This window comes from Schistosoma mansoni, assembly GCF_000237925.1.
Source record: "Schistosoma mansoni, WGS project CABG00000000 data, supercontig 0037, strain Puerto Rico, whole genome shotgun sequence".
Taxonomy (NCBI): domain Eukaryota; kingdom Metazoa; phylum Platyhelminthes; class Trematoda; order Strigeidida; family Schistosomatidae; genus Schistosoma; species Schistosoma mansoni.
Window position 1 is genome coordinate 20,578 of NW_017386026.1, and position 26,799 is coordinate 47,376.

Below are 26,799 nucleotides of genomic sequence, written 5' to 3' on the forward strand. Positions count from 1 at the left end.
TATTGCTTATGTGCTCCATAATACATCAACGTAGTTGAATAACTTAATAAAATAAAATATACATATATTGTTATTATGGGTTAATGGGTTAGTATTTCTAACGAAAAGAGCTTCTCCTGACTTACGCTTCTGGTTTCTGTCGGCTCTTACTTATGTGAAACTTTGGAAATCAAGCTGTGTACTATCTAAAGACTTTATCAATCAAGTTTCTGTGATGGCGGTAACAATCTTCAGGTTAGAGTCTAACTGTGCGCTTAGCTTGGATAGCTTGTTGAGCAACTTTTTGGCTTTCGTGTGACAGATCAGATGAATGGATCAATGCTGCACTCAAAAAGGCTTTTGCACCATCCTCTTTTGAAGCTGCACCGCTCTAAAGTTTAAAATTTTGATATCCTTTTCCTCAATTTTTAATCTCAATTTTAGTTCTTCAGCTTCGCTCCCTTCTTTACAGTTTGCTAGTGGTAAGTCTTTACGGACAAAATCTCTTGACTTACTTTATATCCATTCTGCAGTATGAAGTCCTTTTCATTGGGAGATCTAATTACTACTTTGAGCCGCTGGAATTGATTCTGTTTCAAGTCCACCAGGCTACCTAGTCGATAAACATTTGGCCAGTTGACTCCAGAGATATTCTGAGGCATTAGATGGTTTGGTAACCGATTTGTCACCTCAATATCATGCTTTGAACGAGTTATAGGTCCTGAGCTTTCATTTTCCCTAACTTTATGAAAGACAACTGACCTGTTACTGTAATCAGCTATTAGTTTCTCGTTTTCTTTTTGGGGGACTGGCTTTTATTTTACAACACTAGGTTGGTTCTTATTCCTAACCTGTACTCACTCATCAACTTTTATTTGAGTAGTAATCACAGTCGCATTGCACACACTGAAGGATCCTGGATAATTGTCAATGACTTGAGCAGTCAGTTTGTTGTTTATCATGTCAGAAACCGGCCTGCTTTGTGGTTGGGTTTTTCAGGCGAGCTAGTATCATTCAATAAGACTCCAATACGCTCGCTAATACTCCTTTTAGCAGCATTCACCACTGCAATGGCCCCAGATAGCAAACTATTTGCGTCTGAGCAGCACTGCTGACTTAACCACACGCAACTATTTTCAGTAAACCATTTAACAGCCACAGGCATCAGATTTGTACACCATACTTTGCACACTCTGCAGCGCATGCCACTTTTTGCAGGGTTTTGACAGACTGGGCGCTGGTAATAGTTTTCATGTACTGTCCACTAATCAATCAGAGGTTTTCAAAAAAACTGTTCACAAACAATACCCAAAGACTGAAGAAACCAATGACAGGAAAATCTAAAAACCTGGACTTGTAAGAATCGTAAGTGCAAACAAATACACAAGTGACCGATGTGCTCAAAGTTGCTGGTGAAAAATTATTTCGAAAAACGATTACGTTGACTGGAATAAAATCAGTCAAAACAAAGACAGTAGTCTTGATGTGTAATAGTCGATCAAAGAAATAAAAGTAACCCAACAAGTAAAAATATCACTGTCCTTTTTAAACAGTGTGCGTGATCAACCTAGATATCTATGAAACATTTCAGCATATATATATAATTGGTAACTTTGACACTAATATTCAAGGAAATTCGAAATATACATACTAGACTGAAAAATAATTAGTGTCCTGTGAATTTGCTTATCATCGTTTAACTGAGCTAGCAAAATGTTATTCAAATTCGTTAGATCTGTAATTACGTTACGTTCACATTGTTCCCGAAGTTTACAGAGTTAAACAAAAATTACGGCATATCACAGGTTCTCCATCGTCCATCTTGGAAACCAATTATTTTCGTCATGCAATTGTAAAATGTGAGTAATTTCTGGAATCGCTGCATGTCAATATGAATATCGTGCTTCGTTTTTGGTCCTCGCAGTTTCGTTGAAGTTGATGTTTTTGAATTGGTCGTATTTTGTCTCTTTTTACCACATCTTTACTACTAAGTTTAACACACGCAATACGGAATAAGTTCTTCCTGATTGATGGGGTTATGGATTTCCATGTTCTAAATTTCAAAGAGTAAACACATTTTCTCAGAAATCGTTTTTTCATATTGTCGTGTCTCGCTAATGTTGTGACTATTGCTGGTTCCATCGCATCACTGTTCCACTTGATGTTGAGAATTTTCCCCATCTGATTTTCAGTCTTGCCACTTTAAATCGTATTCGTTTCGACTCTTTGAAGCTTTCAGCATTGTCCACGACCGTTATAATAAACACCATTCGGAGTACTTGTATGTTGTGAGTGCTTTTCAAGTTATTGATTATCGGGTTTCTAGGTTTGTGTAATTAAGTAATAAAGGTCGTATGCAGGCTACCTAACAATTCGTAGTGTCTTTGTAGGAGTTACCCACTTGCATGATTCACGTTACTTAACTAAGATTGCCAAGAAATTTATCCACTATCATAGTGGTGTTAGATCAAGGGATTCTGCAGACTACGTCAAAGTTCATCTTGGGTTGGCTAAGCAGGCAATCACATCAAAATGCAGTAGGTTTGCAACGGTGAATAAATCCTCAAACAAATAGTTGTGTATTTCTTTAACGACGATGCTAACCTCCTTAGTTTCGTGAAACACACCCAGCTGAAGGCACCCAATCACGAGTGGGTATTCCATGTTATTCATCTCTCGCAACCTCTAGCCAGCTTAGATAAAACGCTTCTCGATCCACCAACAACCGACCAAATACATCTTCGTACTTATTCACTGATGACTTGTAACTTAAGTTTTTGATATCCTTTCATTATAAAGCCGTTAAGGATAAAGGCGTTGTTGAATTCTAAAAATCTGTGGCAACTTCGGTGGTGAGCACGACGTACTCTCGTATAAAAAACAACAAACTGAGTTTGTTCCCTCTTGCAAGATTATTTATTGTTTTGGTTTCTATTTTTCGACATAACGGAATTATACTTTTGTGTTCCTGAATTTTTTTACCCGTTTATATATTTCGTCCCTGTTTTGACGGAACAAACACCCAAATTGTCAAAGTTAAGGACTATTGCGCACCCACGTTTCAACTTTTTCCATTCTGGCTGGATAACATCGAACTCTGGTTCTTCTACGCAGAAGCTGACTTTCATAAGCTCAGAGTGGCAGACCAATGTGAGCGATTCCTCCTAGAAGTGCAAGTACTACCACGCGTTCTACCAGGTACGTAACTCTCACTGTGATTAGTAGTGATGTTGTCTGCGTCCTATTTGTATGGGCTGAGTTGAGTAGTGAGTATCAGAGGTCAAAATTAGATTTCTAACGAACAGAGTGAAGAAATGAATAAAAAGTAGAAGAATACTGAAAGCACTCAAAGTTACATCAGGAATAGAAGAACGATGGATTTTCTGAGCGACAATTCGAGAAAGATGTACAAATACTGCGTTGAAGGTATTTCATGTTTCGATATTTTGCAAACACAATGTGCAAGTTCGCAGGAATGAATAAATTGGTTTACCTTTATTAAGAATTTGTTCGTTACAAAGTGTCGGAACCTTGAGATGCCTTTAAAAGGGCTGTTCTTAAACTTATAGACCTAAGCGACCAACAAAGGTCAGACTAACTTTTGCATAACATCAAATTACAGCAGATCTCAACAGCAGGAATGTTGCTACAGATGCGATGGATCATTGGTCAGCTGAACTTTGGCGAGGGTCCTTTTGGGAACCTGTTTTTATTTGGGATCTCTCGACAAATATAGGTAATTATGGTCTCATTTCAAAGTAACTCCATGGACGAATGAGCCGCATCTGCCCACCGTATTCTGCAAATCACTAGAACCACCGAAGCCCGAGAGTTTTTTGTCAAATGGGGCTTCCAACGACAAAATACGACATCGTAGGTCTTCGTACTAGTGTCACTCGTCATATTCGTATTCTTGATATCCGCAAACGCCGTCGAATTCCCCAAAAAAGCTCATCAAGGAAACGATCTGCCTCTACGTCTGGAGACAAACATTCCCTTTTGGCGTTGGTACTATAACAAACATGGCAGGTTTTCTAGACGCTATAGTGTCTGAGTCACCAAACCGTCCAGTAAGAAAAGACTTCGAGAAACGTCTTCGCCAGTGCACTCCAATGAAGATCGTTAATGGTTGATATAACAGTCTGATCTACATCACTTATATGGTGTTGGAAGTCCACTATCTCGCCAACTCTGACGCATAAGTAAGCATTCCTTCCACGAATATTAGCGACCGTCAGCATGAACCGGTCCTCAACTTTTAAGCAGAAAACAAGAAACCGACAGTCACATAGAGCAAGCGGTTTGTTTATCTTAAAGTGAGTTTACGCAAACGTATTCACTGAATTTTCGTTGTTGCAAATGTTTCACTGCCGACCATTGGTGTAGACCTGAAATCACACCACAATCTACCTATAGACGCGAGCAAATGGGGGTTAGTAGACAGCAATGCTAAACTATCTGTTTGTGTAACTTCATTTTCCAGTTGTAGAATATACTCAAATACTGTTAAGCTCATGATCGACCCATACTATCAACGGATACTATACAAGTACCCTGGACTATACCAAACGCAACCAAAATTACTGCTCGGAGTCAGCAGTTTTACACACCATATGGTGGCTACAGGACCACCTGTATTTTCAAAAACGCACCGAATAGCTATGGAAAAGCTTAGGTTAGCCAAAATCAATCACAGCACGTGATAGACTTGGGAATTATTCGGTCATTGAACAGCCCGTTGTTATTTCCCTTACACATGGTCCCTAAAAAACAGCAACAGTTTGCGTCCAACTATTAATTATCGGTGACTGAATACGAAAGTCACTTCTGATAGTTACCGATCGTCGCACATTCACGATTTAACAGATACTTTAAAAGGTACAAGTTTTTTTTCGAAAATCGATCTTGCCATAACATTCAACCGAATTCCCTTGACTGAAAACGAAATTCCTGAAACCGCTATCATCAATCTCTTCGTACTTTAGGACATTTCGCGCATACTTTCCGGTTTAAGAAATATCACACAAATTTTCCAGAGATTCATCGATGACGTCTTTAAAGGTCTGAACCTCATACATGCACATGTATGGGTTTCTCGTCTAGACAGAGAATCTCATTTCCAACATCTTGACCTTGTTTTTGAAGGACTGCAGAGACATGATATCACTGTAGGCATTCAAAAATGTCAGACTGGAACTGACTCTCCGTATTTTCTTGGACACACTATTGCTGCTAACGGCATGTGCCCTCTGTAACGTAAATCGGTGGTCATTCTAAGTTGCCCAGAGTCGACCACAGTCAATCGATTGCGCACGTCCAACGGCTCTTTCAGCTTCTGTCGGTGGATCATATCGAATCGTGCGTCTCTCATGAGACACCTAACAGAACAACTTTGTGGTAATGCCAAAAATCGTTAATTTGGATGGCGAAGCTAACGAAACGTTCTCCGAAGCTAGGGAAGTGATCGCCGAAGCAACTATGCCTGCACACTAGGACATCAAACACCCATTAGTATCACGGTGGACTCATCCGGCTTGACAGTCGAAGGAGTCTTACAGCAATGGGTATTCAACAACTGGCAGCCTTTGATATTCATCTCGAGACTCTTGCAAGACGCCGAATAGAGGTATTGCAGTTTCCGTAGGGAATGCCTAGCAATTCATTGTGATGTATGGCACTTTCAACCATCTATGAAATGCTTGGAATTCTCCCTGTTCACCGATCAAAAACTTCTCACATTCTCTCTGGACTTGTCTTGAGACAAGTACTCTCCTCGAAAGTATCGACAACTAGAATACATTTTTCAGCTAACTTCGGATATACAACATATTTCTGAGCCAAACAGTGGGGTTGCAGAAACCTTATACCGTATGAGTTGTTCAAACAATTTACAAGAAATCGACATTCTTAAACTCATTTAACCTTAAAAGAAAGGCACTGATCTTCAGGATGCGTTATTTTCAACAACCCTGAAAATACAGATCGAACCGATGGAAACAAGCAAAAAAATCTTGTTATGCGACATATCTACCGGGTAAGTATCGTTCAGGGATGCCGAAGCATTATTAACGCAGCATCTTCAATACGTAGCACAATCCTCTTCATCCAGGTGTTCGAGTAGCCATTAGGCTCGTCGTGGGACGACTTGATGACATGGTGCGAGTAAAGTTGGGAGGGAGTGGACACTCCACTGCATACTGCCACAAGTCAAGGTGATTGGACACAACAAATGTCCCTTGGGCTGTGTAGCACAATGCTTGATCGATACTATATCACTGACTAGTGTTTCTAAGGAACCAGGATGTTAAAGTCGTTGAAAATGAGCAGTTACGTTAATTTGCTCACTAGATCTTTGATTTTTACAGTCGATACTATATCGTGAGCCTTAAAGCTACGCATTACGTTTGTGACAGGATGATTAGATGTGTAAAGTATCGTCTTTATACTTTTTCACTGGTAGATTAGATATAAATGCCCTTTAAATAAGGAACAATATGTCAACTTCTTAATCCTTTCACTAACCAAGGACACGTAATAAGCAATTACGGAAGTTGTTTTTTCTACGTAAGTTGGTTCTTGATTGATAATTGTATGAGTAGTAATTATGTTGATAACTACACACGTATAAACTCAATCATTAAAATTTTGCCTTATATCTTTTGCAATAGTCTCATGAACTATATTGCTTACCTGGTTGACTAAGCCGAAAATAATATTCGTTTTCGATGTAAACAAATTGATTGCAAGGGTACTGAGATACGAAGTTCCTAGCCACAATTGCTTCAAACACCCTTCAGCTTATGTGCTGGGATTCTCATTGATCTGGAGAGACAGCATTAGATGTAACAATGGTTGAGAACAACGAGAAGATATCGGACGTTCTGTTTGCTGGGTGGACATCGGCTTCCGGTGTCCCAACAGGTAAACATAGCTTTGGTGGTGATCACGCACTCGGACTCAACATTTTGACGTGTGGCGTGGCACAGATTGCGAAAAAAAGGGCCGCAAGGCAAGCAGAACAATGGGAAGAGTGATTTCGTTTTAAAGACGGAACGAGTGTGGCGTCCACTTCTTATACGGACAGCCGTAGGTAGTGTCCAGCAAAGATTGGAAGTATAAGGATTACTAACAAAAGAGTGAAATGTAGGAAGAGGCAGGAGAACGAAGAGTGGTCGGAATCGCAACAGGACCGGAAAGATGGTGAAGCGTGTTAAGGACAAACGGAAGAAAATACACAAAAGTTGCATGTAATGTATGATTTTCATATTTTACAAAGCAACTGCTTCTCATAAAACAGTAAGTTTGCCCACCGTACCTGAAGTTTTGTTCACTACAACATAAAATGCCGACAGGCACAAAAGCAGGTACAAACATGTAAGGGGACAGGAGATAAAAAGCTGTAGCTTATCATAGATATTTTTTATTGCGTCCTCAAAACTTATTGCCTTAATTTGATCTTGGTTTTCCATGTCTTCAATACAAAATTTCATCATTAACTGCAACCGATCCCATAGTTCAGGCTCAATTTTAGTGTAAAAGTTTCGTACACAACATAAATACGAGTCAGTCAGTCAGCTACAACGTAGGACCAGGCACATATATGCATCGGCCCAAGTTGCCATACCTCGTTAGCACAACAAGATGAACACCGGATTCATAGTAGTTAATTTAGTGTTGGTAGTAGTATATAAATTATAGGTTGAATATAAGGATATAGTATAGGAAGGAAGAGAGATATGAAGCAATTTTAGTCTCAAGGTTTAAGGCAAGATAAAGAGTGTATAAACCTACGCCATTGTGATCGATTCTGAGCCATGTCACCTAGAGTCTCCAACCATTGGTTACGATAGTCACGCGGACCCCAACCAGGTAGTCTGCATCTACCAACATGGCTCAGGCTAGAAGTTAGTGACTTCAAGGTCTGGTGCCACGTTATGGTTTGGCCGCCCCTAACTCTCTTCCAACCGTCCCCAATACTAGTCATCATAGCGCGTCGTGGTAAACGGTGTCCACGCATACGTAACATGTGGCCCAACCATCTCAGTCGATGAAGATTCATCACCTCATCAAGTGATTTACCATCGTTCCCTAATACGCTGTGTCTAACTTCACTATTACTTACCCGGTTATCCCAGCAGATGCGAGCAATATTTCTAAGGCATCTGTGGTCGAATACTAGTAGCATACGAGTATCTTCTACTCTTAATGGCCATGTTTCACAGCCGTAAAGTAGAACAGAGCGAACTGATGCGCAGTATATTCGTCCTTTAATTGATAGACGGATATCTCGTCTTCGCCATAGGTGACGTAAGTTGGCAAAATCTAAAAGAGCTTTTTGAATCCGTGCTGAGATTTCATCAGACACCAACTCATTTGGACTGATCAGACTTCCAAGATAAGTGAAGTTGTCCACGCGTTCGACTACTTCACTCCCTATCCTTAGTTCGGGTGTTGATGCAGGCCAGTCCTGGAGTAACAATTTACACTTGGATGGGGAGAAACGCATCCCAAACATCCTGGCATTATTACTCAGTGCTAACAGAAGACTCTGTATTTTGTCAGCGTCTTCATCAAACAGGACTATGTCATCTGCGTATTCTAAGTCGCTTAGTGGAGCCCCTGGTAGGAGATCAATTCCTGAAAATTCAGACGACGTGAGTGTTATTTGCAGCAATAGGTCTATAATGAAGTTAAACAAAAATGGGGATAGTGGACAGCCTTGTCGGACATCACTTGAGGTTGTGAAATCAGATGACAGTTCTCCATAAGCTCTCACTTGACTGGTAGTGTTCGAGTGAAGAGCCTTCACAAGGTTTATGTACTTCTCAGGTACACCTTTCAATGACAGACACTGCCACAGAACCTCTCGGTCTACAGAGTCAAATGCTCCTTTCAAGTCAAGAAAAACTATAGTTGTCGGACGCCGATAAGCATGTCTGTGCTCTAAAACCTGACGAATAGTGAATATTTGGTCGATGCAGCTGCGACCAGGTCTGAAGCCTTCCTGATTTTCTCGTGTTTGCAGTTCACGAGTCTTAGTTACGCGCCCGATAATTATTGAGGCAAGTATTTTAGATGCTTTGTTAGTCAGACTAATCCCTCTATGGTTATCACACGATGAATTTGGTCCCTTCTTATATATTGGGACAATAAGTGATTGTGACCAGTCAGATGAGATTAAGTCCAACTCCCAGATTTTAGCTAAAATATTAGTCAACGTAGTCGCTAAAATTGGACCACCATATTTAATGACCTCTGGAGCCAATCCATCAGGACCAGCTGCTCTTCCTCGTTTCAGATTAGTTATAGTCATTTGAACTTGAGCTAGAATTGGGGGGCCTACTTCAATATACCATTCAGACTGTCTGAGAATAGTGGGTAGTTGTGCAGTAGCTGAAGGTTAGCTGAACTGCTCCTTAAAGTGTACCGCCCATCGTTCTAAACATCTGGGCTGAGAGCAGATAAGGGTTCCGTCTTTTTCCGAGATCGTTTCACTTACACTTGACTTAATTCCGGTTTCTTCTATTAGTCTGATGAGTTTCCTGATGTTGCCTACAGCCGCTGCATTTTCCATCTCTTTTGCTTTCGTTTCCAACCATTATTGTGGCTAGTACGAGTCAGAATGTGTCGATTTAAAAGCCACAAATGAACAATGGTAAACCTAACATATTAATACCGCGTATCTAATCGTTTCATTTACCCAATAATATAGACTGCACACAAACCGGCTGTACTTTACCACGGACTACCTACTCTGATCTATGAGTTCATCAAAAACGCATGCAAGACAAATTCAATCAAACAATACACATCATAAACACCTTGCAAACAGTTTTAAAAAATAATTTTACAAACAAGCCACTTTTGCAGGCTTCTTCATCCTGCCACTTGTAAATCCAAAATGTCACAATTTAGCATAAAGCATGTGGCATAATGAAATCATATAAATGAAATAAAAACCTAAATTAACAACTACACCAGAAATAGCTCATTAAAATTCCTCATATAAATACTTGGTGCCATGCAGGTACAGAATCACCCACATCATTTATCCTACTAAGGTTGTTGAAACGAAACGGCCGACGACTTTGACTGAACCTTACCTTTTTACTGCTCACTCCTTAATTAAACCGTGAGATGCGGCACCCGCTACAAGTGACTGACTAGTGTTTCCGTGGAACCAGGATGCTATCGTGATGTTTGCTAAAGTCGTTGAAAATGAGCAGTTACGTTAATTTGCTAACTAGATCTTTGATTTTTACATCCGAAACACCTGTTAAAACCCTTTCCATGGCAGAATACCGGACTCAACTGTGAAACGACAGTATTGAAGATAGCGTCGAGTCGCATTTGACTATGATCACCACTACAATGAGATTATGCGTCCAAAAACGACTTGGTCCCTTTGATAACTCGCAAACCAGGAGACTGTAACTGCTCCAGATAGAGTATATTTATTGGCAATCTCGTGGTATCGAATGAATACCGAGACGTGCCAACGAGTACACGCAATAAGGGCAGAGCGTAAGAAAGTTCGAACCAACAAGATGGATAGTGGAACCAGAAGTGACTTTGATACACTTAAACAACAACGAGTACGGTAAAACAATCACTGGTACAATTGGTTATAATAATAATTGTTTCCATTATACCAATCGCGTTCTCGTCGAGAAAAGGAAGTCACTACAGTATTATCAGTGTAGTGATTTGTTTATGTATCACAACTAGGTCCTAGCTCTTGCTTGAAAATTTCTTGTTTTTGAAATCTCTTAGTAGATCAATTTTGAACTGCACGACTTCTAGTGGCTAAATATATCACCGATTAGCAATATGGGACATGACTTCACTGTTGATCTGACACTCCGGTTAGTGACAAAATTTACATAGATATGGAGTCTCGGACGATGGCTGTATTTTTGCTATCTCTAACGACGATAATCTTACATCACCAATGAAAGTTCCTATGTTGTGGAATACTGTTGGAAAAATGGCTTGCAATCTTCTTTTTAGTACAGTTCTATGAATATGACTCCCAAGTGTAGGCGAAAATAAAACATGTGGAGTAAATACATAAGATCTATTTAGTGCAGTGACAGTGTTCAGGTGGTGAACAGAATAGTACTAGGTATTATGCGGATGATGGACTACATATCAAATTACGTTGTTCAAAGGTGAACGAACAATTTCTACTTATAATAAAATGGTCAAGAATGGGTTATAAAACTATCTTCAAAACACAAAAGGAGGTTTTCACATAAGGTAACTTGAAAGACAAGTGATAAGATTCTGGAAAAGATTTTCGAAAATAAACCATTGACTACATAAGGACTGAATCAAGATTACATTATGGAGATAAAGATGGTTAGAAAAAACTGTGATAAACACCGATAATCATGACAAATACAAATCTACACTTCTAGATTGTTGCAAATATGAAACATGCAGTCAGTCAGTCTGCATTGCATTGTCAATGTAAATGTAAACCTTATGTGAATGCTTATTTGATATTACTTTATTAATAAAAATGTTCCGAGTAATTTCGTAAATCTGATTCCATCTTGATTTATGAAATTAACTCTCGTTAGAAATCCGCGAAGTACAACCTTCTTGGGATTCAGCTCACACGTAATAAGTGACACTTCAAAGTGGTACATGATATACTTGTTTATCCTTTCGTGAACATCCCAACTTATTGCATGTCACAGACCCGAGTCCTTGTATAAAATATCATACGAGGCAGACCGATACGCTCCTAGCCCTCATACAATCTGTATCGGCCATCATGGGACGTCACGTGGTCGGTGGGTGGACAGGCGTAATGCATGTCCTAACCATCGTCGCCAGTAAACAAGCTATCTGTATGGAGTGCTATGGTCTAATCTCCCAGTTGGTAACTCGAAAAAAAATGACCAACGCCTCGAATACTCATATGATGGAATACCAGTAATCTAAGCGCACCTCATATGGTACAATAAATCTGGCTGCATGCTCGTTTAGCTTCTTAATCAGTTCATGACGACAGTCTCGTTCGCCGTGTAACAACTCACATCATTCTCTTCATAACACACAAGTATGTACTTACTGAATGAGACATAATGCTTTCACTTTTCTAAAGTCAAACGTATGACACTTAAAAGTTAAAGTAAAATTGTAATATACAGCAAATGCACATTGTACGACTTGCTCCATTTGAATAACTGAAATATGGAATAGGAATTTCAGCTAAACAGGGGTATTTAATAAGACTTAAATTTTCGGTTGTCAAGAAAACTGGATTTATGAAGTTTGGAATAGTTATCGAAACCGACAGTGTTAGAAGACGTAATGACGAGAGAAACGATATTATATGGTACATTTTCGATGACAAAAACAATACTTATTCAAAAACATCAGTGGAACCATTCAGAACATCATATAAATTACAGAATTTCAGTAAACTGAAAGATTACATACTACAGCCGTATTTGTAAGCCAGCGGGAAAAGAGGACGAAGCTAGCCGACCGCCGTTTCTTACAATTTATGGCGAAAACGATAATTCCCGAGTCATTCTGATTAGTCGCTGTCAATATTAGGAACCGAAGTTAAGTTCGTTGCCCCTAAAGAAAAATGCAATTCTCATTGCCATTGTACGGCCAGTGAAATGTCATTGAACCCTAGCCAAATCATCCGGCAGTTGGGTCACTAAATATCGAACAGATCATCGATCAAGGTCAAGGACAATCAACACGCACCAGTTAGTCATACTCCATGGACCTGCCCATGGGGCAGTGGTTTTACCTTCACTTGTATCTACTTTAACTAATATTTTCCTGTAATAACGTCCTTTGTGTTGTACAGTCTTCGGAGCATCCATGGTCCCTTGATGCGTCTATGGGGCAATCCACGTAAGGTGCTGACTGCGAGTTGTGACTTCGAAGTTGGCTCGTTCTTTACACCGTTCCCATCTAAATCAAGTAGATCATCAACGTTTATTGGTCTACACCATCTTCTACAATGCCTAATTAACAGACCGACTAAAAATTTCAAGTTCTTAGTACATACAGCACTTACGAGTAAAAGCACTGAACGTGAACTTGAAAACAGAATGTATATACTTTCAAAGCTCACCATGATTTCTTTTACTTCGCTGATGGATGTAATGAGTGCACGTTATATGAACTCGTGGGGTTACGCTTCCACGTACTTGTTGGAAACCCTTGAAGCTACGTTCGAATTCTGCCTAATCGAAGAACCTTGCATCGAGAAATCTCTCGGAAAATAACGTTCAAGTTTACAGAGGCCATATCGGGACTAGTTGATGCAGTAGTACTTCTACTAGCTATAGTTGGGGAACACTAAAACAAAACAGACTCATGTAGCAATAGTATACACAGAGACAGAAACCATTGAATTGATCAGCCGGTAAGAATGTTTTAAAAGCTATGTAGCGGTTACAAATGCATTTAGATTAGAAAATTAAGACAGCATATTATGTAGTCAACCCCATCGCGCTATTCAAATACAGGATGCAAGCCGGCACTTCAACTCTTCAAGGTCGTGTGGTTTTAGTGACGAAAGTGTAAGCTGTAGGTGACTTATGCATATATATGCACTGTGTGGCCTGCTATGTTTACTTGACACGTGATATACCCCTACTCTTTGAAGTATCGTTTGCTAGATTCGACTTCAAGATTGTTTCAATGTAGAGTTTGTGTTACTAGTGATTGTCATCTGTTACTTGCTTTATAAATGTGAGTTGTGTGGGAATACTGGGTCGTCGACTCACCTTTTCTTTTGTTCTCTTTTCTTGCCCTCATCCCTTACGCTACTCTGCATGCTTTCTTAGTACACAAAGTACTTTCTGGCTAGACGCAAACTGCTACAGGCGACCGTATGTCTATATATCTTTTTACAATAACTCCTCGAATGAAATTTAGGTCTCTATCCTAAATAATTCTGAATTTAACGCTTGAGTCAATTATATTACTATGTGTTAGGAATGTATTTTAACTTGACTCAGTATTGAATCATGGACTTCAACTATATACGTCTTCATCGTCTTAACATTGCAGATGTAAGTTAGAAAGTAGACACATAGGTGAATGATATGTTAGGAAATTATGGTTACTATACAAAGAACTTGTAAAATACCACCTCACTGGTAAATCACCGTTACCATTCAGAATCGTAGTAACTGATCTGTGGATTCAGAAATTTAATAAGAACCAACTTTTACAATAATGTTGAACTTTAATAATTCTTAAAATCAACAAGTGACAACATAAAGTGAGACTTCCAGTAATGTTCGCCGTAAATTACTCATTTATGTTGCCAAGACTCAATCGGCTTTCAATCATAAATTCATCTTCCTGTTTTTTCAATTAACACCCCACTTTTCGTCATAAACTATCCACCCGAGGTTTTTCCTTGACCTCCGCCTGCCTAATTGTTAATTGCTACGTTTCATGATCAGACAGAATATACGAATGTCAGCAATTCGCGATTGTTTTCCCAGTCAATGTCAGGTATCTGGCTTAAATTATTCTTTGACCTATAAAGATTCAACCTACAACGTTGTGCTCATCCGAGACTTAAATCAACAACGTCTCGTATGTAGTCAAAGTTCCCTTGGATTTGTATCGTACCAAATGACTGCCTCCTTCCAATCCTCATTGCATGAAGGCGAATGTAACACAGGCGAGTTTCACAAATGCATTCAGTCAGTTTGTCAGTCAGCTACAACGTAGGACCAGGCACATATATGCATCGGCCCAAGTTGCCATACCTCGTTAGCACAACAAGATGAACACCGGATTCATAGTAGTTAATTTAGTGTTGGTAGTAGTATATAAATTATAGGTTGAATATAAGGATATAGTATAGGAAGGAAGAGAGATATGAAGCAATTTTAGTCTCAAGGTTTAAGGCAAGATAAAGAGTGTATAAACCTACGCCATTGTGATCGATTCTGAGCCATGTCACCTAGAGTCTCCAACCATTGGTTACGATAGTCACGCGGACCCCAACCAGGTAGTCTGCATCTACCAACATGGCTCAGGCTAGAAGTTAGTGACTTCAAGGTCTGGTGCCACGTTATGGTTTGGCCGCCCCTAACTCTCTTCCAACCGTCCCCAATACTAGTCATCATAGCGCGTCGTGGTAAACGGTGTTCACGCATACGTAACATGTGGCCCAACCATCTCAGTCGATGAAGATTCATCACCTCATCAAGTGATTTACCATCGTTCCCTAATACGCTGTGTCTAACTTCACTATTACTTACCCGGTTATCCCAGCAGATGCGAGCAATATTTCTAAGGCATCTGTGGTCGAATACTAGTAGCATACGAGTATCTTCTACTCTTAATGGCCATGTTTCACAGCCGTAAAGTAGAACAGAGCGAACTGATGCGCAGTATATTCGTCCTTTAATTGATAGACGGATATCTCGTCTTCGCCATAGGTGACGTAAGTTGGCAAAATCTAAAAGAGCTTTTTGAATCCGTGCTGAGATTTCATCAGACACCAACTCATTTGGACTGATCAGACTTCCAAGATAAGTGAAGTTGTCGACGCGTTCGACTACTTCACTCCCTATCCTTAGTTCGGGTGTTGATGCAGGCCAGTCCTGGAGTAACAATTTACACTTGGATGGGGAGAAACGCATCCCAAACATCCTGGCATTATTACTCAGTGCTAACAGAAGACTCTGTATTTTGTCAGCGTCTTCATCAAACAGGACTATGTCATCTGCGTATTCTAAGTCGCTTAGTGGAGCCCCTGGTAGGAGATCAATTCCTGAAAATTCAGACGACGTGAGTGTTATTTGCAGCAATAGGTCTATAATGAAGTTAAACAAAAATGGGGATAGTGGACAGCCTTGTCGGACATCACTTGAGGTTGTGAAATCAGATGACAGTTCTCCATAAGCTCTCACTTGACTGGTAGTGTTCGAGTGAAGAGCCTTCACAAGGTTTATGTACTTCTCAGGTACACCTTTCAATGACAGACACTGCCACAGAACCTCTCGGTCTACAGAGTCAAATGCTCCTTTCAAGTCAAGAAAAACTATAGTTGTCGGACGCCGATAAGCATGTCTGTGCTCTAAAACCTGACGAATAGTGAATATTTGGTCGATGCAGCTGCGACCAGGTCTGAAGCCTTCCTGATTTTCTCGTGTTTGCAGTTCACGAGTCTTAGTTACGCGCCCGATAATTATTGAGGCAAGTATTTTAGATGCTTTGTTAGTCAGACTAATCCCTCTATGGTTATCACACGATGATTTTGGTCCCTTCTTATATATTGGGACAATAAGTGATTGTGACCAGTCAGATGGGATTAAGTCCAACTCCCAGATTTTAGCTAAAATATTAGTCAACGTAGTCGCTAAAATTGGACCACCATATTTAATGACCTCTGGAGCCAATCCATCAGGACCAGCTGCTCTTCCTCGTTTCAGATTAGTTATAGTCATTTGAACTTGAGCTAGAATTGGGGGGCCTACTTCAATATACCATTCAGACTGTCTGAGAATAGTGGGTAGTTGTGCAGTAGCTGAAGGTTAGCTGAACTGCTCCTTAAAGTGTACCGCCCATCGTTCTAAACATCTGGGCTGAGAGCAGATAAGGGTTCCGTCTTTTTCCGAGATCGTTTCACTTACACTTGACTTAATTCCGGTTTCTTCTATTAGTCTGATGAGTTTCCTGATGTTGCCTACAGCCGCTGCCTTTTCCATCTCTTTTGCTTTCGTTGCCAACCACTGCTCACGATCGTTCCTTAGACTTTTAGTTAACCTAGATCTGATTTGTTTTCGCTCTTCGTCGTGTTCAGAGCCTGATGGGATGAATTTACGCGAATCCATCAATGAAATAGACTTGGAAGAAATCCATTGGTTTTTTGGAACCCTATGGTTTAAATTACAAATAGATGTTACTGCTGTTTCCACAGCTGTTCGTATATCTTTCCAAGCAACATCTGGGTCAGCCTCGTTTACAGAACTGCCTAGATGTGAACTCAGTTGTTCCTGGAACTTACTTTTGGCTTTCTTGTCCTCCAGTTCAATTCTAATGGGTCTTCTTAGTATAATTTTTCTGTGTCCAGTGGGGCGCAAGCAAATGCGTGCTCGTATTAAAGCGTGATCAGAGTCTAAACATGTATTCCAGTACGAGCGAAAATCTTCTATCGAGCCTCTCAAAAATGCACTAGATTATTTTGTGTTATATTTAAGATACCCTATAGGACTTTCTAGTTACCTCCACATAGATTAGTCATGTATTCTCTAATTCCTGTCACGTTTTATTCAAAATCACGAATATTTATGTCCTATAGGTCGACTTACTTCGGGAAACCGTTTTGCATATACACAAATCACCTCGGTCCAAGTCTTAAGTAGATACTTTGTCTCACTACCGTACGTAATATATTATCGTCAGTTTATCCTCATGGAATACAGATATGTGAAATGAACTGCCTGTGAAATTCCTTCTCATTTTCGCCATATGTCTCATATATATTTGTGTGTACTCATTCGACTGTTAAACAATCATTCATTGCAACTATCAGCATATATAATTGTGATTTTTTTTTTACTGTGAAATTATAAAATACATACCATCCATTGGTAATATTGAACTCCGAATCCCTACATTGTGTATTTTACTGACTATAAACTATGAAACCCTAAGCGTTACACGTAGGTACGAGTGATTAACCAGTTTCGCGTCACAGATCCCGAATAAGGTACTTAACTACACCTTGCGGTGTTATAAAGTTTCACAAGGTGTTTTCTCGTGGCAATTGACGGTAAAATGCGTGGTGTTAGTGCGCCTAATGATTATAAAATAACTTCTGATTCATATACTACTATAAAATATGCGCTTCTGAGGTTCTCTTCGTGTTGTAGTAACAAGAGTGTAATGTGATTGGTCGTTTCAGGTTCCACTGCATACGATAAAATATGGCGCATGGAAGTTTCGAGATTGTTATTCATTGGTCGCGACACTCATGATTGTCTGATATGTGAAGTTATAATCAAATGAGTTTGTCCCTCGTGTCTTCCTGTTGAGGACATGCATCCAACGTTCAAAGTTGCTCTGCAGATGGAAAAGGGAAATGCAAACTCGGTAGTATAATGTCAAGTCTCCATAGATTATCATGCACGTCAAACCTAGACGGAGACATGAGCTGCATAACATTGGCACTCAAGTCTGATATTGCTGATGAGATTGACTCAATACAGCATGAAGTTTTGCGAGTCTAAAACAACTTAAATTGTAAATGTCACTCAACCACAAACCCGATGTAAACAGGCGTTGACGCAGATATTGATGGCAGCGTCTCTACTTGTGTAGAAAAACTATATGTAAATAGTTATAATAAGAACGTGTCCACTGTGCAGTCGGTCATTTTATAGTGTCGAGCAGCCTGAACTTCGAATAATGAGCGCGCATGATTCCAGTCTTCATTTCAGCCACATTCATGTCGACTAAATCATACAAATACTCTGGTTTCCGTCTCAATGCCTCTTTTTAAAAGATCAGTTGGTTTACTGTGCTTACTTCTCGGGCTTCCCTGTACTTAGTGGCAGCGTTTTTGTCAAGTTATTGGCATGACAGCCGAGTGATTTGCTGAACGAAACCAAATTTTTCGCAGTCTGTAAATTGCTTTTAGGGAAGGAATGTCTGTTTATGTAGCTCACTACAGTAGTGGATAACCTCACACCTGATGACTGACCAATCGTCACCTGGTTGAGTACTGTTTTTCATGTCCCTGTGCATGCAAGTTTCTCTTCAGCACGTTACTTGCTGCAATTAGTACCTGTTACTTGATGCATTAAAAACTGCAAACTGGTTGTACGCTAATAAACGATCTTTAAAAGTTAGTTATAACATTTGAGTACCTACTTACTCCTGTTACTCCTTGTGAAGAAGCATAAACCCGCCCACCAGCATTTTCCATACAACTCTGTCCTGGACAATCCTTTGCAGTTGCCATTAATCCCTTTGGTGTCTGCTTCCAATTCCCGACGTTGTGTGTTCTTCGGCCTTCCTCTTTCCTGTTTTCTTCCAGGTTTCCATGTAAGCGCTTCCCTCGTGATAAAGTCTGATGATTCCTGTAATGTAAATCCCACCCACTTCTAGTGTCTTTTCCTAACTTCCTTCTAAGCCAAAACCCGGTTTGTTCTCTCCCATAGTAGGCCATCACTGATGATTTCCGGCCAACGGACATTGAGTGTCTTGCGTAGATAACTGTTTATAAATATTTGTACCCTTCTGATGATGGTTGTAGTAGTTCTCCACGTCTCACCTCCGTACAGTAGAACTGTCTTGACGTTCGTATTGAAGATTTTTACTTTGGTTTCGTTTGACAGTTGTTTTGAGTTCCATACGTTCTTCAACTGTAGAAAATGCGGCCATTGCTTCTCCAGTCATCGCCTTTCCGTCCCCAGCAGATTCTCCTTGTTCATCGACAATGCCGACCAGTTACTTTGGAGATTCCACATCTTCCAGAACTTCTCCATCAAGTGGCAAGTTCCATTCAACTGATCGTTCAACAATGATCCGTAGTGTCTTGATTAGTCTATGCACGACCGATCCTTACGGAATCCAGCCTGTTGATCCCGAAGTCGGGAGCCTACTGAGTCTTCCATCCGGTTCAGCACCACACTGTTGAAAACTTTTCCTGATATTGTATCATATAGTTGTTCACATTTCATTCTTTGCGGCTTTATCTACTGTCATTGCTATCTCTCCCACGTATGTATGCTTGTCGGCTTTAATGCTCCTCCTCACTTGCTTGTTTGCTTCTGCCTAGTCTGCTTGTGCCTCGACTTTCTCTGCTCGTGTTCGACTGTTGTTATTTGCTGTCTTCTTGTTCACTGAATCTTGTCCAGGGTTCTCATAGAGATCTATTCCTTATGATGACGCTTCTTGCGACCTAGGACCTCCTGACACGCTGAAGTTAATGTTTATTTGATATCTTTCCAGTTTTTATCCATCTCAGTTTCTGCTTTCAGTAGATCCTGTAGGGCTTGGAACCTGTTATTGAGAGTTATCTTGAATTCGTCGAGTTTGTTAGTATCTCGAAGGAAGACTGTATTGAACTTTTGTAATGCTGTTCCTCCAGTTGTCCAGTGTTTCTTTTGCTTCAGTTTCATCTTGGCCACAACCAGGTGGCGATCTGAAGTTTTGTCAGCTTCTCTCGTGGTTCTCACATTTTCCATTGTCCTTCTGCATTTTCTATTGACACAAATATGATCTATCTGGTCCACTGTGGTGTGGTTCGGCGAGATCCATGAAGCTTTACGTATGCGTTTGTGTTCGAGCATCGCCAAGTTGTATCTCCTCATTCCCGCAGCCATTTGACTGGTTCTTCATATTACGTTAAAGCATACGTCCGTGATATTGTAGGCAATAGTTTTCTTCATATCTATATCAAGGTAATCATACGATTTCCGGATCTGATTAACAAGAGGTAAAACCTGTGATTTGTTTATCTGTTTATAACTACAAACTATTAAATCTACCTGGAAGATTTTTCGTTGGATGATATGGATTCATAGTGACACTTAAAAAACCTACATTGTTTCTTTCCACAACATATAACTTCCTACCTGTGATCGTATTTATACGTTTCGGTTACCTTCAGTTCACTTCTTGATGACTACTGAGAGCTCTCAGCTACAGATTATTGTCATTAATCGATTATTAATTTATCCAGTTATTACTTACAGATTATTGATCTGTATCATACATTACCTTACACATTTTATCTGATATAGTATGTTCAGGTAAACTCATTAGATAGTTCAATGTATTTCAGAATTATCTCACTTATTACATCTTATCAAATGATTCGTTTTAAAAGTTTTTACCCAACTCCAATACTGATTAATTTGTAAAGTTATAGTTAATAGATCGCTTAATCTACGCTAATATTATTGCACTGTTGCGTTAAATTGTGTCAGTTAATCGAACATGAAACCTATAGCTATTTATTTCCCGACCGTTGCTGCTACCTTGACGTGGTGGTCGGGCTTGCCTATCGTGATGAATCAACCGAGCTATACTGGCTGGAACAATCGTTCCTCAAGGTCTTACCATGCCAGGCAGGTCGTTTGAAGAGCGGTGAGACTAAAAGCAGCAAACCCAAACAATGATAGTTTTTCTTGACTTGAAAGGAGCATTTGACTCTGTAGACCGAGAGGTTCTGTGGCAGTGTCTGTCATTGAAAGGTGTACCTGAGAAGTACATAAACCTTGTAAAGACTCTTTACTCGAACACTATTAGTCGAGTGAGAGCTTATGGCAAACTGTCATATGATTTTACAACCTCAAGTGGTGTCCGTCAAGGCTGTCCACTATCCCCATTTTTGTTTAACTCCATTATAGACCTGTTACTGGAAATAACACTCTCTTCGACTGAATCTTCAGGAATTGATCTCCTACCAGGGGCTCCACTAAGCGACTTAGAATACGCAGATGACATAGTCCTGTTTGATGAAGACGCTGACAAAATACAGAGTCTTCTGTTAGCACTGAGTAATAATGCCAGGATGTTTGGGATGCGTTTCTCCCCATCCAAGTGTAAATTGTTACTCCAGGACTGGCCTGCATCAACACCCGAACTAAGGATAGGGAGTGAAGTAGTCGAACGCGTGGACAACTTCACTTATCTTGGAAGTCTGATCAGTCCAAATGAGTTGGTGTCTGATGAAATCTCAGCACGGATTCAAAAAGCTCTTTTAGATTTTGCCAACTTACGTCACCTATGGCGAAGACGAGATATCCGTCTATCAATTAAAGGACGAATATACTGCGCATCAGTTCGCTCTGTTCTACTTTACGGCTGTGAAACATGGCCATTAAGAGTAGAAGATACTCGTATGCTACTAGTATTCGACCACAGATGCCTTAGAAATATTGCTCGCATCTGCTGGGATAACCGGGTAAGTAATAGTGAAGTTAGACACAGCGTATTAGGGAACGATGGTAAATCACTTGATGAGGTGATGAATCTTCATCGACTGAGATGGTTGGGCCACATGTTACGTATGCGTGAACACCGTTTACCACGACGCGCTATGATGACTAGTATTGGGGACGGTTGGAAGAGAGTTAGGGGCGGCCAAACCATAACGTGGCACCAGACCTTGAAGTCACTAACTTCTAGCCTGAGCCATGTTGGTAGATGCAGACTACCTGGTTGGGGTCCGCGTGACTATCGTAACCAATGGTTGGAGACTCTAGGTGACATGGCTCAGAATCGATCACAATGGCGTAGGTTTATACACTCTTTATCTTGCCTTAAACCTTGAGACTAAAATTGCTTCATATCTCTCTTCCTTCCTATACTATATCCTTATATTCAACCTATAATTTATATACTACTACCAACACTAAATTAACTACTATGAATCCGGTGTTCATCTTGTTGTGCTAACGAGGTATGGCAACTTGGGCCGATGCATATATGTGCCTGGTCCTACGTTGTAGCTGACTGACTGACTGACAAACCCAAGGTCCGAAGGCGAAGTCGTACTGCTGACTGTACAGAGGTGTGACAGCAGTAAGGTGTTTCCTTCAGACAACCAGCATGACAGCGATGCTGCCTTCCCACAAGGAGGGGTGGAGTTAGAAAAGGTCGACCCTAAAAATGCACACCACGCCTTATCCCACGGATATCCGTCTCCGGCGGTAAGGTCCTTTGAAGAACGGAGCTAACACAAAAACTACCCACAAAAAGGTCGTGTGTGACCAACCTCAAGCAGTTGTCCCTTGGGCACTGCGGTCACGCTCTCAGGTCATTAAGACCACTTCTAACCCAATTTCCTTTTCAGATACCTCTAGGAACCCTTCCACGGTGTGGGCAGCCGGGAAGTGATAACTGCCTTCATACCTCTAACAGCACTCAAGACCACTGTATTCATAATCAATCTCCTTCTTCAATTCCTACTATTCCTTCTACCTTGACTTTCAACACTAAACTTCCTCTCTCGGTTTCCTCCTCAAGTGTCACCATGGCCAACGATTCTAGTGCGCGAAACGCTGTCCCAGGTCTACTAAGACCTCGCTCCAAACTACACATTGGAGCCTTCAACGTACGTACCCTATGCCAAATCGGTCAACAGGCCTCCTTAGCTAAAACCCTGGAATCTCGTACCATTGATGTATGCTGTGTCTCCGAAACACGCATACAGGATCCCAGTGTGGTCATTCACTTGACCTCACCTCGCCAAAATAGACAGCCAACGAAATACACCCTCCGTGTATCTGGCGACCCGTTGGCTAGTTCTCGTGGACTTGCAGGTGTAGGCATAGCACTAAGTACAAGGGCAGAACAGGCACTACTAGAATGGATCCCCGTTAACAGTCGCCTGTGTGCTGTCCGGCTAAATGGCTCCGTAAGAACTCGGAAGGATAGGGACACACGTCGTTGCCTTTTCGTCGTTTCTGCCTACGCTCCCACTGACTGCAGCCATGATGAAGTGAAAGATGACTTTTACAGAAAGCTCTCTGAACTTCTTCAGAAAGCTAAGCGTTCAGACATAGTAGTCGTAGCGGGTGACTTTAATGCCCAGGTAGGCAGCTTAGATCAAACAGAAAGACATTTAGGTGGGTGTTTTAGTATTCCGGATCAACGAACCGATAATGGTGATCGTCTGTTGCAACTATGCTCAGACAATCGTTTATTTTTAGCAAGCACTAATTTTAAGCATAAGGAGAGACATCGTCTAACATGGCGGCCACCTGCACCAAACCAACGATGGACTCAAATAGACCATATTGTCATCAGTCATCGTTGGAGAGGCTCAATAGAAGATTTTCGCTCGTACTGGAATACATGTTTAGACTCTGATCACGCTTTAATACGAGCACGCATTTGCTTGCGCCCCACTAGACACAGAAAAATTATACTAAGAAGACCCATTAGAATTGAACTGGAGGACAAGAAAGCCAAAAGTAAGTTCCAGGAACAACTGAGTTCACATCTAGGCAGTTCTGTAAACGAGGCTGACCCAGATGTTGCTTGGAAAGATATACGAACAGCTGTGGAAACAGCAGTAACATCTATTTGTAATTTAAACCATAGGGTTCCAAAAAACCAATGGATTTCTTCCAAGTCTATTTCATTGATGGATTCGCGTAAATTCATCCCATCAGGCTCTGAACACGACGAAGAGCGAAAACAAATCAGATCTAGGTTAACTAAAAGTCTAAGGAACGATCGTGAGCAGTGGTTGGCAACGAAAGCAAAAGAGATGGAAAAGGCAGCGGCTGTAGGCAACATCAGGAAACTCATCAGACTAATAGAAGAAACCGGAATTAAGTCAAGTGTAAGTGAAACGATCTCGGAAAAAGACGGAACCCTTATCTGCTCTCAGCCCAGATGTTTAGAACGACGGGCGGTACACTTTAAGGAGCAGTTCAGCTAACCTTCAGCTACTGCACAACTACCCACTATTCTCAGACAGTCTGAATGGTATATTGAAGTAGGCCCCCCAATTCTAGCTCAAGTTCAAATGACTATAACTAATCTGAAACGAGGAAGAGCAGCTGGTCCTGATGGATTGGCTCCAGAGGTCATTAAATATGGTGGTCCAATTTTAGCGACTACGTTGACTAATATTTTAGCTAAAATCTGGGAGTTGGACTTAATCCCATCTGACTGGTCACAATCACTTATTGTCCCAATATATAAGAAGGGACCAAAATCATCGTGTGATAACCATAGAGGGATTAGTCTGACTAACAAAGCATCTAAAATACTTGCCTCAATAATTATCGGGCGCGTAACTAAGACTCGTGAACTGCAAACACGAGAAAATCAGGAAGGCTTCAGACCTGGTCGCAGCTGCATCGACCAAATATTCACTATTCGTCAGGTTTTAGAGCACAGACATGCTTATCGGCGTCCGACAACTATAGTTTTTCTTGACTTGAAAGGAGCATTTGACTCTGTAGACCGAGAGGTTCTGTGGCAGTGTCTGTCATTGAAAGGTGTACCTGAGAAGTACATAAACCTTGTGAAGGCTCTTCACTCGAACACTACCAGTCAAGTGAGAGCTTATGGAGAACTGTCATCTGATTTCACAACCTCAAGTGAGTTCTTGAGTTTTCTCATATCGTCCTTCACTAATAATAATCACTAAAAAAAGCGCTTCACTAGCGTTAACTTTTTTCAAAGTCCAGAAGACAAACGGCCACGAAAAATACCACTTGATTGGTTCGTTTCAAGGATATAAAAGTAAGAGCACAGTTCAAGTTCATATAAGTAAGGACTTTAGTTTAAAGTTGATCTTTCGAACTACGTATATTTTCTTCAAGTGTTCCAATGAATTAATCCGTTATCATAACCAGTTAGTAAATATACCTAGCATAGATGACGATATTCGAAGTATTATTATGAAAAAAGCATGTTTAATATATTTCAAAAGAAAATTTTATTGTTTGGAGTTTTGTCCGTGAAACTACTTCCTATGTAAATGACGGAGACTTGTATAAGCGATGGCAAAGTTTCCACGTACTGTCAGTTTTAGCTTCGTTTTTAGATACGCAAATACTGTAAATGTTTATAGTTTGTTTGGTACATTTTATTCTCTTGCATACCTAGACAAACGTTGGAATTTGTTTCATACCTATGAATCTGAATAACGCTCATAAAGATATGAATCCGGGAACTGGTGAAGAAATTAAACGTAATGAGTATCGTAAAATGGGCACATATGACTTCGTACGGCGTGATATTGAGAAATATTTCTCACATCCCGTAAGTTTGTCAAATACTTATTTACGTTCTTTTCATACAAAGGAAGAAGCTCTCGTAACTCCTGAATTAGCCCAACCTCAACTGCCCAAACCACCACCTGAATTCGTTCGAAATGTATGGGGTACTGTCAATTTTCAATTTAAACAAACTTTAGGTTCTGCCGCTGGAGTGGGCAGTGGGGACTTCCACATTTATAGAGGAATTAGACGAAGAGAATATACTCGTTTAGAAATGATTGAAAAAAATGCAGAAGAGGTACGACTTTCTACTGTGTAGCGCTACTCATTTCTTTAGGAACGTTTAGATAAAGAGTTCCAAATGAAGCAAAAGGCATTAAATGATTTAGCTGCTCAAAAAACTGCTAAAAAGCGTGCTAAGCGTCAAATGAAGAAAGCAAAACGATTAAATAAAAGAAAATTGAAATCAAAGTGTAAATCTAAATCTAGTGAAGACAGCGATTACTTAGATGAACAGTTAGAAAATTCTGCACAAGTAGGAAATAGTGAATTTAATAAAATTCAGTAGTCGAAATATAAATTTCACATTATTGCTGTTTCTAAATCATCCATTACACTTGTACGTAATACGTCCCCACTTATGTCTAACAAGATTTAGTCATAGGAAGTTTATGGAAGCTTTTTCCATTATATCTTGATCCTTATAAGGTATCCTGTTTATTTCGATAATGCGGTGAGAAGACGAAGGTTATCAGAATTATGTGATATATTTGCGCAATACATTTCGAACAATCTGATCACACATAACTGTTAGGACATTTTTATATGAAAAAATAAAAGGTAAGCGGAAATAAAGTACATAATGTGGAAACCACGCTGGATAATAAACCAATATCACCAGAGTAGGTTAATGGTAAAAATAAATTGTTTTCGGACACATAAAGGGGGTTTCAGTTTCCGTTTAGCCAAGGCTTCAATAAACCTTAGTATGCAACCTTCAAGGCTTTTGTACAACACTATAAAAGCTAACTTCATATCAACCTTATGACCGGTCTCAACTAAATGTTTTGCGATTGAGGAGGATGTTTGTCTATCGTGTTATCTTATTTGGCGATTG

The 26,799-nt window shown here is 40.2% G+C and overlaps 2 protein-coding genes across 2 annotated transcripts; one reads left to right on the top strand and one right to left on the bottom strand.

Annotated features, from left to right (window-relative positions):
* Nucleotides 1-235: 235 nt before the first annotated feature.
* Nucleotides 236-641, bottom strand: Smp_179580 (hypothetical protein; the record flags this gene model as incomplete). Its single annotated transcript, XM_018790711.1, has 2 exons — nt 236-370; nt 495-641. The coding sequence occupies 2 exons, from the start codon at nt 639-641 to the stop codon at nt 236-238; spliced, it is 282 nt and encodes a 93-aa protein (XP_018645954.1).
* Nucleotides 642-13,501: 12,860 nt separating this feature from the next.
* Nucleotides 13,502-26,273, top strand: Smp_103010 (hypothetical protein). Its single transcript, XM_018790712.1, has 5 exons — nt 13,502-13,538; nt 25,570-25,725; nt 25,768-25,846; nt 25,880-25,980; nt 26,020-26,273. The coding sequence occupies exons 2-5, from the start codon at nt 25,597-25,599 to the stop codon at nt 26,248-26,250; spliced, it is 540 nt and encodes a 179-aa protein (XP_018645955.1). The 5' UTR covers nt 13,502-13,538; nt 25,570-25,596; the 3' UTR covers nt 26,251-26,273.
* The last annotated feature ends 526 nt before the right edge of the window (nt 26,274-26,799 follow it).